At 26.2% G+C, this 12,785-nt stretch overlaps 4 protein-coding genes across 4 annotated transcripts; 1 reads left to right on the top strand and 3 right to left on the bottom strand.

Moving 5' to 3' along the window:
• Positions 1-639: 639 nt before the first annotated feature.
• DICPUDRAFT_46589 (Rac-binding component of scar regulatory complex) lies at positions 640-5,198 on the bottom strand (the record flags this gene model as incomplete). The annotated part of the gene is made up of 3 exons (XM_003286091.1): positions 640-900; positions 1,221-4,527; positions 4,615-5,198. 3 exons carry the CDS (start codon positions 5,196-5,198, stop codon positions 826-828), a joined length of 3,966 nt encoding a protein of 1,321 aa, XP_003286139.1. The 3' UTR covers positions 640-825.
• Positions 5,199-5,815: 617 nt separating this feature from the next.
• DICPUDRAFT_150090 (uncharacterized protein) lies at positions 5,816-8,115 on the bottom strand (the record flags this gene model as incomplete). The annotated part of the gene is made up of 2 exons (XM_003286090.1): positions 5,816-6,095; positions 6,245-8,115. The coding sequence occupies 2 exons, from the start codon at positions 8,113-8,115 to the stop codon at positions 5,816-5,818; spliced, it is 2,151 nt and encodes a 716-aa protein (XP_003286138.1).
• Positions 8,116-9,371: 1,256 nt separating this feature from the next.
• On the bottom strand, positions 9,372-10,835 carry DICPUDRAFT_77037 (uncharacterized protein; the record flags this gene model as incomplete). The annotated part of the gene is made up of 2 exons (XM_003286089.1): positions 9,372-10,721; positions 10,815-10,835. 2 exons carry the CDS (start codon positions 10,833-10,835, stop codon positions 9,372-9,374), a joined length of 1,371 nt encoding a protein of 456 aa, XP_003286137.1.
• Positions 10,836-11,517: 682 nt separating this feature from the next.
• On the top strand, positions 11,518-12,680 carry DICPUDRAFT_150085 (uncharacterized protein; the record flags this gene model as incomplete). Its single annotated transcript, XM_003286108.1, has 2 exons — positions 11,518-11,901; positions 12,675-12,680. 2 exons carry the CDS (start codon positions 11,518-11,520, stop codon positions 12,678-12,680), a joined length of 390 nt encoding a protein of 129 aa, XP_003286156.1.
• Positions 12,681-12,785: the final 105 nt, after the last annotated feature.

Raw genomic sequence — 12,785 nt, 5'->3', positions numbered from 1 at the left:
TAAAATTAATTTTTTTCTTTGTTAAAAAAAAATAAATAAAAAAATAAATTCATTATTAATAATAACATGAATTTGATCATTTTTTTCAAAGATAGTAAAAGTTAACTTTTTTTAATATATAAATATTTTAATAATAATAATTATTATTGTTATTTTCACATTGAAGATAAAAATAGTATACCCACATACAAAAAGAAAAAAAAGTTTAAACTCCTATTAAACAATCTCATTAATAATGACTATAACAACACAAAAAACATTAATACTTGAATGAGAATCACACAATTAAACACACCTTAGATTCACCCACTTTAAAAAAACTCACTGTATGATTAATTTTAAAAAAAAAATTCATTTTTAATACCATACCCACAATTTTACCCCACTTAAAACTTTAAACTCTAAAGTATTCATATCATTTTTTTTAATTTACAAATATTAGCTCCCACACACACCCAAAAACACAACACAATAATATTTGAAATAGGTGGGGTATATACACCTTATATTTACAAATATTTTTTCCATTTTCAAATTATTAGCAGTGATCATTATCGTATGAAAAAATACAAATAAAAAAAATTATTGTTATTATATTGTTGGTATTATCTTTATTTAGTTTTTTCATTTTTTTTTTTTATAAAATATTTATTTATCTGTATATATAACTATATTGTACAAAAAAAACAAGAACTTTGTAATAATAAAAATTCTTTGTACACAAAATAATTTTTTAAATTATTATTGCTATTTAATTTATATATTATTATTTTTATTATTATTATTATTATAATGTTGTTGTTGTTATTGTATTTTTTTTTTTTTTTACATTGGTGGTGGTGGTGGCATACCAAATGGTGGTGGTGGGGCGAAATCATCAATAGATGAGTTATCGTAGTCCTAAATAAATATTAAATAATAATTAGTAATTTATTTTTTTGGGTTCGCAATATTTTACAAAAAAATATGAATGTCGTTTGATAATTTAAAATTAAATATGATTATTATATATAATTATTGTCATTATTGTTATTATCATTATTATTATTATTATTGCTATTTTTATTATTATTATTGTTATTATCATTATTGTTATTATTATTATTATTTATTATTATTTATTATTTTTATTATTTTTATTATTTTTATTATTATTATTAAATATTTCTATAAATAAATAGTTTAAAAAAATAGATAAAATAAATAGATTATATGCTTACCATTGATGATGGTGGTGGTGGTGGTGGTGGTGGTAAACCACTATTTGGAGAACTTGATTGAACTGCTGATGGTGGTGGTGGTGGTGGAGATGAAGATTGTTGTGATTGTGGTAATGGTGATGATTCTTCAACGGTTGTAGTTACAATGAATTGTTCGGCTTGCTCGGTAGCTGGTGGAGAAAGAATCATATTTGATGGTGGTGGTGGTGGGCAATAAGTATTTAAAACACTGAAAATTTGATTATTAATATCTTTGATAAGTTGAGCATTTTTGAAAAAGTTTTTGAGAGCTGGTTTATCTGAACGAACAGCAGCAGCTTCTTCAACATTTAAAATATGGTAACAGAAATCAAAGAGTTCAAATCTGTATTGTTGACCAAGGAAATGAATTAAAGAACAACCAGCCCACATTAAACCGTCACCAAATAATTCGTGGAAAGATTTATCATTTTCATTTGATAATGGCCAGCAAATGACAAATTGAAGAGCACTCCATAAACGATAAAATTCGGTACTACTATCAACACAAATAACGCCATTATCTGGGGCTTGACCGCTCCAATCATGACGAACAATACTGAGAATTGATGAGAAACGTTGGAGGAATGATTTAAAGAGTGAGAAATTATTTTCTGATGGACGATAGAATTTATCGGCTCTCCAAGCATTGGCAACGATATCTCTGAGTGATTCGATTGATTTAGCAACCTCTGGTCTATCTTCGAGTAATTGGGCTAATTTTTGAAGTTGAGAATATAATGGTGAGTTAAGAGTTGGGTCTTCGCCTGGTGTTTGATCGCTAAACCATGTTTCTGGGGTAATACCAAGGAATGGAGCAGCTTTACTAAAGTTATAACTATCAGTTTGAATAATAACTTGATCCAAGATATTCATAAATACAATACTATTACCCAATTCTCTGAAAGTTTGTAATACTTCTGGACGAAGATCTGGGTAGGTATAAATATCTTTTAATTTAAGTTGGAAATAACCATAACCACCTTCAGTACCATAATCATAGATTGGTAATTTAGTACTTGCTGGCATACCTTGAAGTAATTCTAAAACATATGGTGAAAGAACATTGGTTGTTTTAATTTCAATATTACGAAGAACTTCGGCAACGACTAATGGTAAATTCTTTTTGGTAACCATACGTAAGAGTGATTGGATATGTGGAACACCAATAAAGTTTTTGTAGAGTTCGATAGAGTTGGCATAGGCAGCATTTAAATATTTATTACCAAATAAAAAGATTGGATTGGTTTTTGGAAGTGCATCTCTTTTAAGTTCCTCTGTGAAAACATGTGGTGCTTTGATGAAACGTTGGGTGACACTGTTGAATGTATAATTTGGTGCAAAGTCAGCAACTAATTCGAAAATGATATGGAGTACAATACGACCATGATATGAAACCAATGAAGTGGATTCATTAACTTCACTGAAAATAGATTCGAATGGATCAAGGTCAAAGTATTCGGCTAAAAGTTTATGGGTGAGTTTGATATTGGTGATTTGGGTTTCTAATTCGACAATTGAGGTTAAATCGCTAGCTTCAAATCTGCTGAGAGCATAATCTAAATTTTGTCTAATAAGAGTGTTTTGTCTTTCGGCAAGTAAACCATTCAAGTTGATAGAACGACCTAATAAAGTGATGTGCTTTTGACGAAGTAAAACATCGAAACGGGCTTTTGGTGAGTGAAGTTTGCCATTGAAATGAGCCAACTCTAATTGAGCTTTGTATGGTTTATCTAAAAGGATTGAAGAAGCTTGAGTTTTGAATTGAGTATAAACTTTACCAGAGAGTTTGTAGAGTAATTGATCAAAGCAAAGATTTAATTCTGCTTCAATTTCATCATAGAGGAAACGTTGGTTTAATTCTTGAAGAGCACGATGAGCAGTATCATTATAGAGACTTAATGGATAGAAAAGATGTTCAAAGAGTGATGGATCGTCACTTTCTAAAATGTGGTCTGTAAGAATCCATGGGAGTGAAGTTTCAATTGGGAATTGAACACGATTATTTAATTCTAAATAGAACTCTCTATACCAGAGATCGGCCAAATCGGTGATGGAGTTGATAGTGCTAGAAAGATTTAAGAGATAACGATAAAAGAAAGCTTTCTCACGGAATTGTTCAAACTCTTGATATTGAGTTGAGCTGAAATCTTTCTTTTTATCCATAAGACTACTGACAAGAGTGCTAATTAATTCGAGTTGAGTTGGTGATGGTGGAACTGCACGAGCTGGGATTTGAACTTTTTCTTCAACTTCTTTTGATTTCTTTGATGGAGCAGCTTCAGCTGGTTCGACGCCATTGAACCAATCGACAGCAATATTCTTTAATTGAGCCATTTCTAACTTGATGTTATCTTTCTTTTTTGGATTGTTCTTATTGAATGATTTAATAGTTTCTTTGAGATTAACTTGGATAAACTCTTGAATTTCATGATGGATATGCTTACGAAGGATTGGTTGAAGTAAGGATTCATATTTTACCATAAGAGTAGCTAATGATTTGATCATAGCAATAAATTGAACTAAAGCAGTTCTTTCGTCCTTGGTGTAATTAAATTTGACTACACGTTCATAATCGAAAGCTGCTGAAATATTTGGATCATTGTTTGGTCTTGAATATTTCCAAGCACTTTGTTGAAGTACTTTTGAACTCCAATCAGAGAGAGCACGAAGACCAACCAATGTGATATGTTCAATATCATTATCGGAAATTGGTAAAGGTTCTTTTGGACCACGAGCTTTGGCTGCTTTGATTTCATTGATCATATTTGCGAAACGAGCCATATAGTCATTGTAGAATGAACGAGTTTGATCTAAAACATGAATGATTTCATAGTCAAGAGCAGATTTTGAATCCAAGGTTGTGGTACCCCAAGCTTTTTCATCAAAGTGTGGAGAACGTTTAACTAATGATTCGAGTGTAATTTGCATATCACCATAGAGTGGAACAACTGGATGCTTCTTAAAGATTTTAGCGTAACGAGAGATGTTGAGATTCTTATTTTTATTGATATTGTGTTTGCTGTCATTTTCATCAATTAAAAACAATGCGAATGGCATAACTCTAAGTAAACAATGTTTTTCTGATGGTAAAATAAACTTGTCTTGTTCTAAATAATCAGCACATTGATTGACAATGGTTGGTAAAACCTCATTTCCAATATTGTGTAATTCAAGTTTTAATGATGATGTAATTGAATTTTGATTTGCTAAAAATAAATATAATGTATGATTTTCTTGAGTTTGATCTTCTGTACCTGACATTTGTTTTCTTAAAAATCCAGTAGCTCTATAATTTTTAAAAAAAAAAAAAAAAAAGAAAAAAAAAAAATTAATATTTATATTTTTCAATGAACCAAATAATTAAATTACATACCTTTTAAAGAAAGAAAAATCATTATTTAAACAAGCTTTCATATTTTTTAATGCATCTAAAATTGCTAATAAATCTAATATACGAATTAAATAATTTATAAATGATTCCGATGCAACGATGGTCTCTTTCTTTTTATCATAGGAAGCAGCTAATTTCTTGACATGATCACAAAATAATTTGATTGTATCTTTTTGGAAATACATAAAATCCTTTAATTTTTTAATTTCTGGTTCTAATACTTCAAAGGTACCTTCATAAATTTGAGTTTTGTTTGCTTGATCAGCAGTTTTAACAGTTGGTAATGCTTTTGAACATGAACGATATGTATAAACCATATTGATAAATTGATCACCCATCTTTAAAACTTCCTCCATCTTTTCCATAGCTATAGTTTCCTCTGACCATGTTTGAGTTTCGTATGCTCCACGATCTGCATAGTTTAATGAACTGTCGTATGTTTCATATCCTATAGTTGTTGATGGTGCTTCGATTTCTGATTGGTCATCAAAAATTGGAAAACTTTCTAAAACATCACATCTTTCAAAAACATCGGCAATTTTACTTTGTTTTGGATCAACTGACATTTTATTATTATTATTATTATTGTTATTATTATGTTACAAAAAAAAAAAAAAAAAAGGTGAATTAAATTTTATCTGTGTGGAAAATAAAAAACTATATTTATTTGATATTTTTAATTTTCTATTTTGGTATTTTTTTTTTTTTTTTTATATATTACAATTTTATTATTTAATTTTTTTATTTCTTTATCTCTACAACAACTATAAAAAAAAAAAAAATATCTGTATGAGAGAGCTGAATAATATTATTATATTGAAAAAAAATTAAAAAAAAATTAAAAAAAAAAAAAAAATTAAAAAAAATCAATAAAAAAAAATTTTAAAAAAAAAAATAAAAAAAAAAAATTTTAAAAAAAAAAAAATAATTTTATTTTAAAAATCTTTAATTGATTTCGATTGTGTGTGGTTAATTACCACATGTATGCAATCATATAAAAAAATAAAATCAATCAGGTAATACCTATTTTTTGAATGAATAAAGAGTATCTAAAATAATAATAAAAAATAAAAAAATAAAAAAAAATAAAAGTAAAACTAAAAAAAAAAAAAAATAATACCAAATGGGTTAAAATTTTTTTTTTTTTTTTTTAATTTTATTTGTTTATCATATTTAATTCCTTTTATAATTTTTCAACAGTTTCAACACCCAACAAGTTCAAACCGGTCGATAAAATTCTTTGAGTAGCATAACAAATCAATAGTTTTTGGTTTTGTCTTTCTGATCCAATGAATTTTTCAGATTCGTAGAGTTGGTGGAAACTATTTGCAATTTCCCAAAGATAATCACAAATTAAACCAGGTCTTAAATTTTGCTCGGTTGATTTCAAAACATCGCTAAATCTGGAAAATAAAAATATTAAATTTCTTTCTTTTTCTGTTAGATTTGTAAAATCGATTTCACTGAATAAAATAAAATAAAGTAAAATAAAATAAAATAAAATAAAATAAAATAAAATAAAATAAAATAAAATAAAATAAAGTTAGTTGATATTCTAAACTTTAAAGTTTTTTTTTTTTTTTTGCAATCATTGTTATAATCAAATACTTACTTTAAATTTATTTGATCTATATTAAAATTGGCTCTTTTGAAAAGTGTAGAAATACGGGTATAACAGTATAAGATGTAGATACTAGTGTTTCCTTTAAATGATAGCATATTGTCGTATGAGAAAATGTAAGAGTTGTTTCTGTGGGTCAAGTCGAAGTATTTTAAAGCACCAAGACCAATTTTTTGAAAGTGGTCATCTGTTACATCATCTAAAGTTTCATCAGAGTCCAAATAACGTGGAACGGTGATATCTCTTGCATTTTGATCGGAGTCGATCTTTTCTGCACGTGTAAATGATTTTGAAATTGATGTTGCTTGTTTAGCTCTTTCGATTGATTCGTGTAAGAGATCGATTAATGCTACAGGTGATCCATCACGAGATGATAGTTTGGAACCATTTGATCCACGTACAACACCGAATGATAAATGATCAACACGGGTCTTCTCTAAATCTAACCATTTTGCATTTTCCGCAATTTTAAATATTTGTTCGAAATGATCACTTTGTGAATCGTCAGTGATGTATACAATCCATTGTTTATCATTTTCTACACGATGCTTGATTGCTGCTAAATCTGTAGTGGCATAGAGATATGCACCGTCACTCTTTTGAACGATAACTGGTGTTTTATCTTCACCAAATAAAAATATGCATTTTCTTCCCTCTGAAAGCTTGACAAATCCTTTTTCAGTGAGTTCATCAATTACTTTGGGTAGCATTTCTCTATAGAACGATTCACCTCTTTCATTGACATTAATGTTCATCATGTCGAAAACTTGATTAAAACCTATTCTACTTGCGTCGCACAATGCAATCCAAGCATTATATATATCTGGATCACTACCACCCCCATCTGGAGTGGGTGGTCCTTTTTGAAGCTCAGCAGCAGATGCCAATGTACGTTTATTAAATTCTGGGTCTGTTTTGGTTCTGGCTTTCGATTCGCTATAAATATCTGATAGTTCTTTTGGTGTTGGTATGATGATTTCACCTTTGTATTCTTTATCCCATATATGTCTGAGGAATGGTTGTTTGGTTTCTAATGAATGTGCTATAACTATTCCCATTGGTGTACCAAAATCGCCTGCATGACTAATACGCTCTACATCATGGCCCATATATTCTAAAATTCTACACACTGATTCGCCCAATGCAATCGATCTTAAATGACCAACATGCAATTCCTTCGACATGTTTGGGGATGCGAAATCTACCAATACCTTTTTGCTTCTAAGTGGTAGCATTTTATTGTTGTCGTCTGTTTTGTTGTTTTCGTTATATATCAGATTTTTTATCTTGAACTTGTCAGCTTCGGCACCCTTTCCTTCATGGCCTTTGATCCATAGATTTAAAATATCTAATAAATACTCTTCTGAAACCCTAAGATTTAAATACCCTTTTGAGCCAATCTCAATCTTTTCTATCATTTCTGAAAATTCAAATTCCTTCTTTTTCGACTCGAATGTATCTATAATTTTCTTTGAAATATAGTCATTGTTTTTATCTTTCTTGTTTAATAACATTGAAGCTACAACTAAATTATTGATTGCATAGTCAAAATCTGATACTATTTTTTTTGATGGCACTTGTGAAAACTGGGGTTGGAATTTAATTTTTTTATTGTTGAATACCATTTCCTTTTCTTCTTGAGTTAGAGCTTTGTCAAAAATTCCTTTAAAACATGAATGTAATAATAAGTAGGGTGATCTATTATATAAATCGAACCATTTTTTATCTCTATTAAATTGGGTGATTGTTGAATAGTAAAAATAAAGACTATTATTATTATTATTATTAAATATATTTTTATTATTATTAAATAAACTAGTATTTATAAAAGTTTTATTAATTATTATAGAGTTTTTAATCATTTTTAATTATTATTTATTATAATCATTATAACTATGACAATGACAAAAATGCAATTAAAAAATTTTTAAAAAAAATAAAAAAAAAACGCAAAAAATAATTTTTTAGATTTTTTTTTTTTTTTTTTAAAATTTAATAATTTTTAAATATTTTTTTTATACTTTTTACAAATTAATTAATATCTAAAAATTTCTATATTATAAATAAAAGCTTATTCATGGGTTTTTATAATAAAATAAAAATATTTTTTTTAATTTATGAAATATAATAAATTTTATTTGAAAAAAATAAACAAAAACCCCCAATATAGACTAAAATCTTTTTTCATCAAAAAAGCCTGGATGGCTCAGTAGGCAGAGCGAGCGGCTGTTAACCGCTAGGTCCATGGTTCGATCCCATGTCTAGGCGATTTTTTGGTAATGGATATCTTCCGGGAGTTTTTAATTTTCTTAAATTTTCCTGTTCCCAGTCTCGCAGGTTTTCAAAATAAACCCAGTCTCAGCAGGTTTTCCCATCATCCATATTCGTCACTTCAGGAAGAAACCTCACACATTCACAATAAATAAAAATAGTATATCATTAAAACATACAAAATCCCAGAAGGTCGCAAATCCGATGGAGAAATAAATATGGATTACAACAACACCAGATTCCACAAATCACACTTCCAATGGAACTATAAAGCAATAGATTTCGACTTAACTAGATGGTTCGCATATAGAAATGCCATAGCCCTGGTATTTCATCAAGTTTGGATTTGGTTATGTAAAGAATTATATGACGATCAAGAAAATACAATAAAAGAACTCGATTATAAGAATCTAACCTCAAAATGGACTAAACTAGCTACTATAGAATACTTAAAAGGTTTAAAAAACATCAAGGAAAGACACGCTAAACAACCACAAACAATTAGCAACATCAATGAAGAATATAGAAAATTCAAAAGAAGAATAGCAAGAGCATACTTCATCAGCATCAAATCTTTACCAAATATCAACAGTTTAGAATATTTTCTTTAAAAACTTTATAAAAAAAACATTAAATAAAATTTTACTGATTAATTTAAAGCATTTGCTTTTAATTATCTTCACTTTTAAAAAAAAAAAAAAAAAAAAAAAAAAAAAAATCATTAAAAATCATTTTTACTTTTAAATTTTAAAAAAAAAGTTTATTACAATATATAAGGTACCTTAAAAAACTAATCATTAAAACTTTAAATATTTACCCTTTAAAAAAAAAAGTAAGGTACCTTGGTTTATTTAATTGAAAATAAATTATTATCTTTTGAAAAATTAATAATTCTTTCAATACTATCATTTGGGACTGATATTGATGTTGTAATTGTTTTGTTATTGTTTTTATCAATATCAAAAGAAAGATAATTGGTTGCATCTCTTGCACGACAAAATGTTTTTAAAGCAAATGGAGTTGAGCTGCCAAACTGAATTTTATTATAATCTAGAGAGTTCCAATTTGAAATATTTGTTCCATAGATAGTTGGAATAAAATAACCATAGTTATCTAATGAGTGAATATAGTTAAACCAGCTAATATCATTTTTAAAATGATCAATAGTTATACTATTAACACTTTTTCTGTTTATTTTTGAAAGTTCAATAATATTCATTTTTCTGATTTCCCCAACTTTTAACGAAATTCCATTATATCTAAATATATTACCCATAATTTCTTCACCAATGTTACCATGTTTTCTAACGCTTGAAATATATTTTAAATTAAAATCTTGATTTTCATTTAAATGAGATGAAAAAGTATACAGTTTAAATATTATACCAATTATTATATCATTTTTTGAAAGTGTTGTTTCATTTGATTCTTTTTTAAAATTATCGATTTCCCTTAAATTGAAATTTAAAAATAAAATAGAGTTTTTTTCAAAGATATTATTATCTTGTGCTTTTTCTTTATAATAGAATCCAAGTTTTTTTGCATATTCATGAGCCTCATTTGTATCTGCAAATTGAAATTCTTTATTTTCATAGCTTTTATAATCAATAAACTCTGGTTTTTTTAGTTTTAAATGTTCTCTTCCGAATGAATAAAGTTGAGATAAATATTTAAAATAATAATAAATTCCAGTTTGATCTATACAAGCATGATTTATATTATAACCAATACAAAAACCATTTTCAAAAATTGATAGTTTGAATGCGGCCATTTTTAAACCATCTAAATGTAAACTAATACCAGATTCTTGAATGGGACATATCGTTTTTAAAGTTGGAACAAGGTTTTCAACTTTACTATAACTGTTTTCAATTAGATCTAGTGGTCTATCTTCAATCTCCAATACCTGTTTATATTCATTCTCTTTATAACATATGAAGATATCATTGTTATTATCTTTTTTAAAAGTAGTTAAAAACATTTCAAAGTCTTTAAACGACTCATTTAATGCTAAAATAAATTTATTTAAATCTATTTTTCCTTTAAAACAAAAACTACACCTTATAAACATTGGTGCCGAAAATAAATCATTGGGATGTAATTTTTTTACCCATTTTTTATTTCTTGTTTTAAACTTTACTGTATTATCATCTGATTCAATAATGAAATCTTCCATTGGCGCAATAAAACTAAAAAACTAAAAAATTAAATAAAATTTTTTTTTAATTTTTTTTTTAAAAAATTATTTTCTAATGATTTCTTTGCTTCTTTTTATTTTTATTAATATTACTGTTTTTATTAGTATTTTCATTTATTTTATCACTATTATTATTATTATTATTATTATTATTATTAGTTGTATTATTTATTGGTGATGCTTTTTGAGTATCCAGCGATTTTCTCTTTAAATTTTTTTTTTTTTTTTATAAAAAATTATTTAATCAAATAAAAGTAATTTGGTAGTTTGGATGCACATTGTATTTGATAAAATTCAATATATTTTTAGCAATCAGTAGCTTTGTAATAAAAGATGAATAGCATTGAGTGCCCAATTTTGAAATACTGTTTGTGCAGTAATAAAAGTCACCACATATCCAATAAAAAAGAGCAGACTATAAGGTAAAAAAAAAAATTTGGAACTTTCTTCATTAACCAGGATTTGAAGAGCAACAATCCATAATTTTTTTTACGGTTTTTTTTTTTTTTAAGTCTTAAACCCCCTTTTAATAAAAAAAAAAAAATTTTAAAAATAAATATTCAAAAAATAATTAAAAATATCTTAAAATTATGATAATAAATTTATTTTTAAGTTTTTATTTATTTATATTTTTTTTATTTTATATTGTTAAAAAAAAAAAATTTTACCATTGTTTTTTACATACCCTATATTGATAACAACAAAAATTATTATATAAAAAAAAAAATTATATTTTAACTTTTTTTTTTTTAAAACTTTATTTTTATTAATTAAATAAGATTAAATTGAATATAAAATGCAAGAGCCAAATGGACAATCAACAGCACCTGGATACAACCATCCAGTAAATCCAGCACAACAAGAATATGCAGCTCAACCACCACAAGCCTATCCTCAATATTCAGGTCCCCCAACTCAACCAAACCAAGCTTATTACCCATCACCAACTCAACAACAACCAGTATATGGTGCACCACCAACTCAACCACAACCAGTATATGTTACCGCCCCCCCACCAGTCACTGTTGCCAAAGCAAATGACCCATCAGTAGATCAAGGTGCTGTTAATTCAGCATTATTGATCTTTGTTTGTGGTTTCTTTTGTACTGTATTATGGCTTGCTGGCTTTGCTTACATTCGTCATAAAAACAAAACTGCACGTGTTTATGGTATTTTATCAGTATGTTTCTTCTTTGCTGTTCTTGTAATTGTTATTATTGCTATTGCTGTTGTTGTAGGAACTGCGAATACTCACAGTGACTATTAGAAAAAGAGAATACATTATTTGTAAAATGCTGCTTTAATGTATGCATTGCACCAAAAATATTTAGACAATAAAAAAACAGATAATTTTTTTTAAAAAGAGATAATTTTTTCTAAAAATTTTTTAATATCTTTTTTGTTACCCGAATTTTTTTTTTTTTTTTTATATTTTTTTTTTTTGTATAATTTTTTTAATCTTACTATTTATTATTATTTTTTTACTTAATAAATAAATAAAAAAAAAATAAAAAAAATGAAAATAAAAAGTATATTAATTTTTGTGTTTATAATTGTTTTAACATTATTCATTAGTGGAGGTTATCTTTATTTATTGGTAACATTTTATAAAAAAATTATTTTAAATTAAAAAGGAAATTTTTAAAATTATATAAACTTTAAACAATATATACACACACATACTATTTACCTGAATATATGCCTTCATATAAAATCTAACATCAAAATCAAATTTTCAAATATAAAATAAGAAGACCTCAAACATAATACAATTCAATTGTTAAGAGATATATATTTAACCAATCGAAAACACACATATATAAAACAATTATAAATGTAGAAAAACCTCAATTTCAATTTTTGAAAGGTCTTATGTTAATTTATAATATTAAGTAATAATATTAAACAAAAAGATAATACCCAATATATTTATATTTTTAAAAATAATAATAGAATTAAAAATTATTTTGTAAAATAAATTTTTAAAAATGAATAAAAAAAAACATATAAAAAAATAAAATTTTTTTTACAATATACAGTGTTTTTTATTAAATTAAATTAATC

The sequence above is a fragment of the Dictyostelium purpureum genome, assembly GCF_000190715.1.
Source record: "Dictyostelium purpureum unplaced genomic scaffold DICPUscaffold_62, whole genome shotgun sequence".
NCBI classification, from domain to species: Eukaryota; Evosea; class Eumycetozoa; order Dictyosteliales; family Dictyosteliaceae; genus Dictyostelium; species Dictyostelium purpureum.
This window is presented reverse-complemented; position numbering and strand designations above follow the sequence as displayed.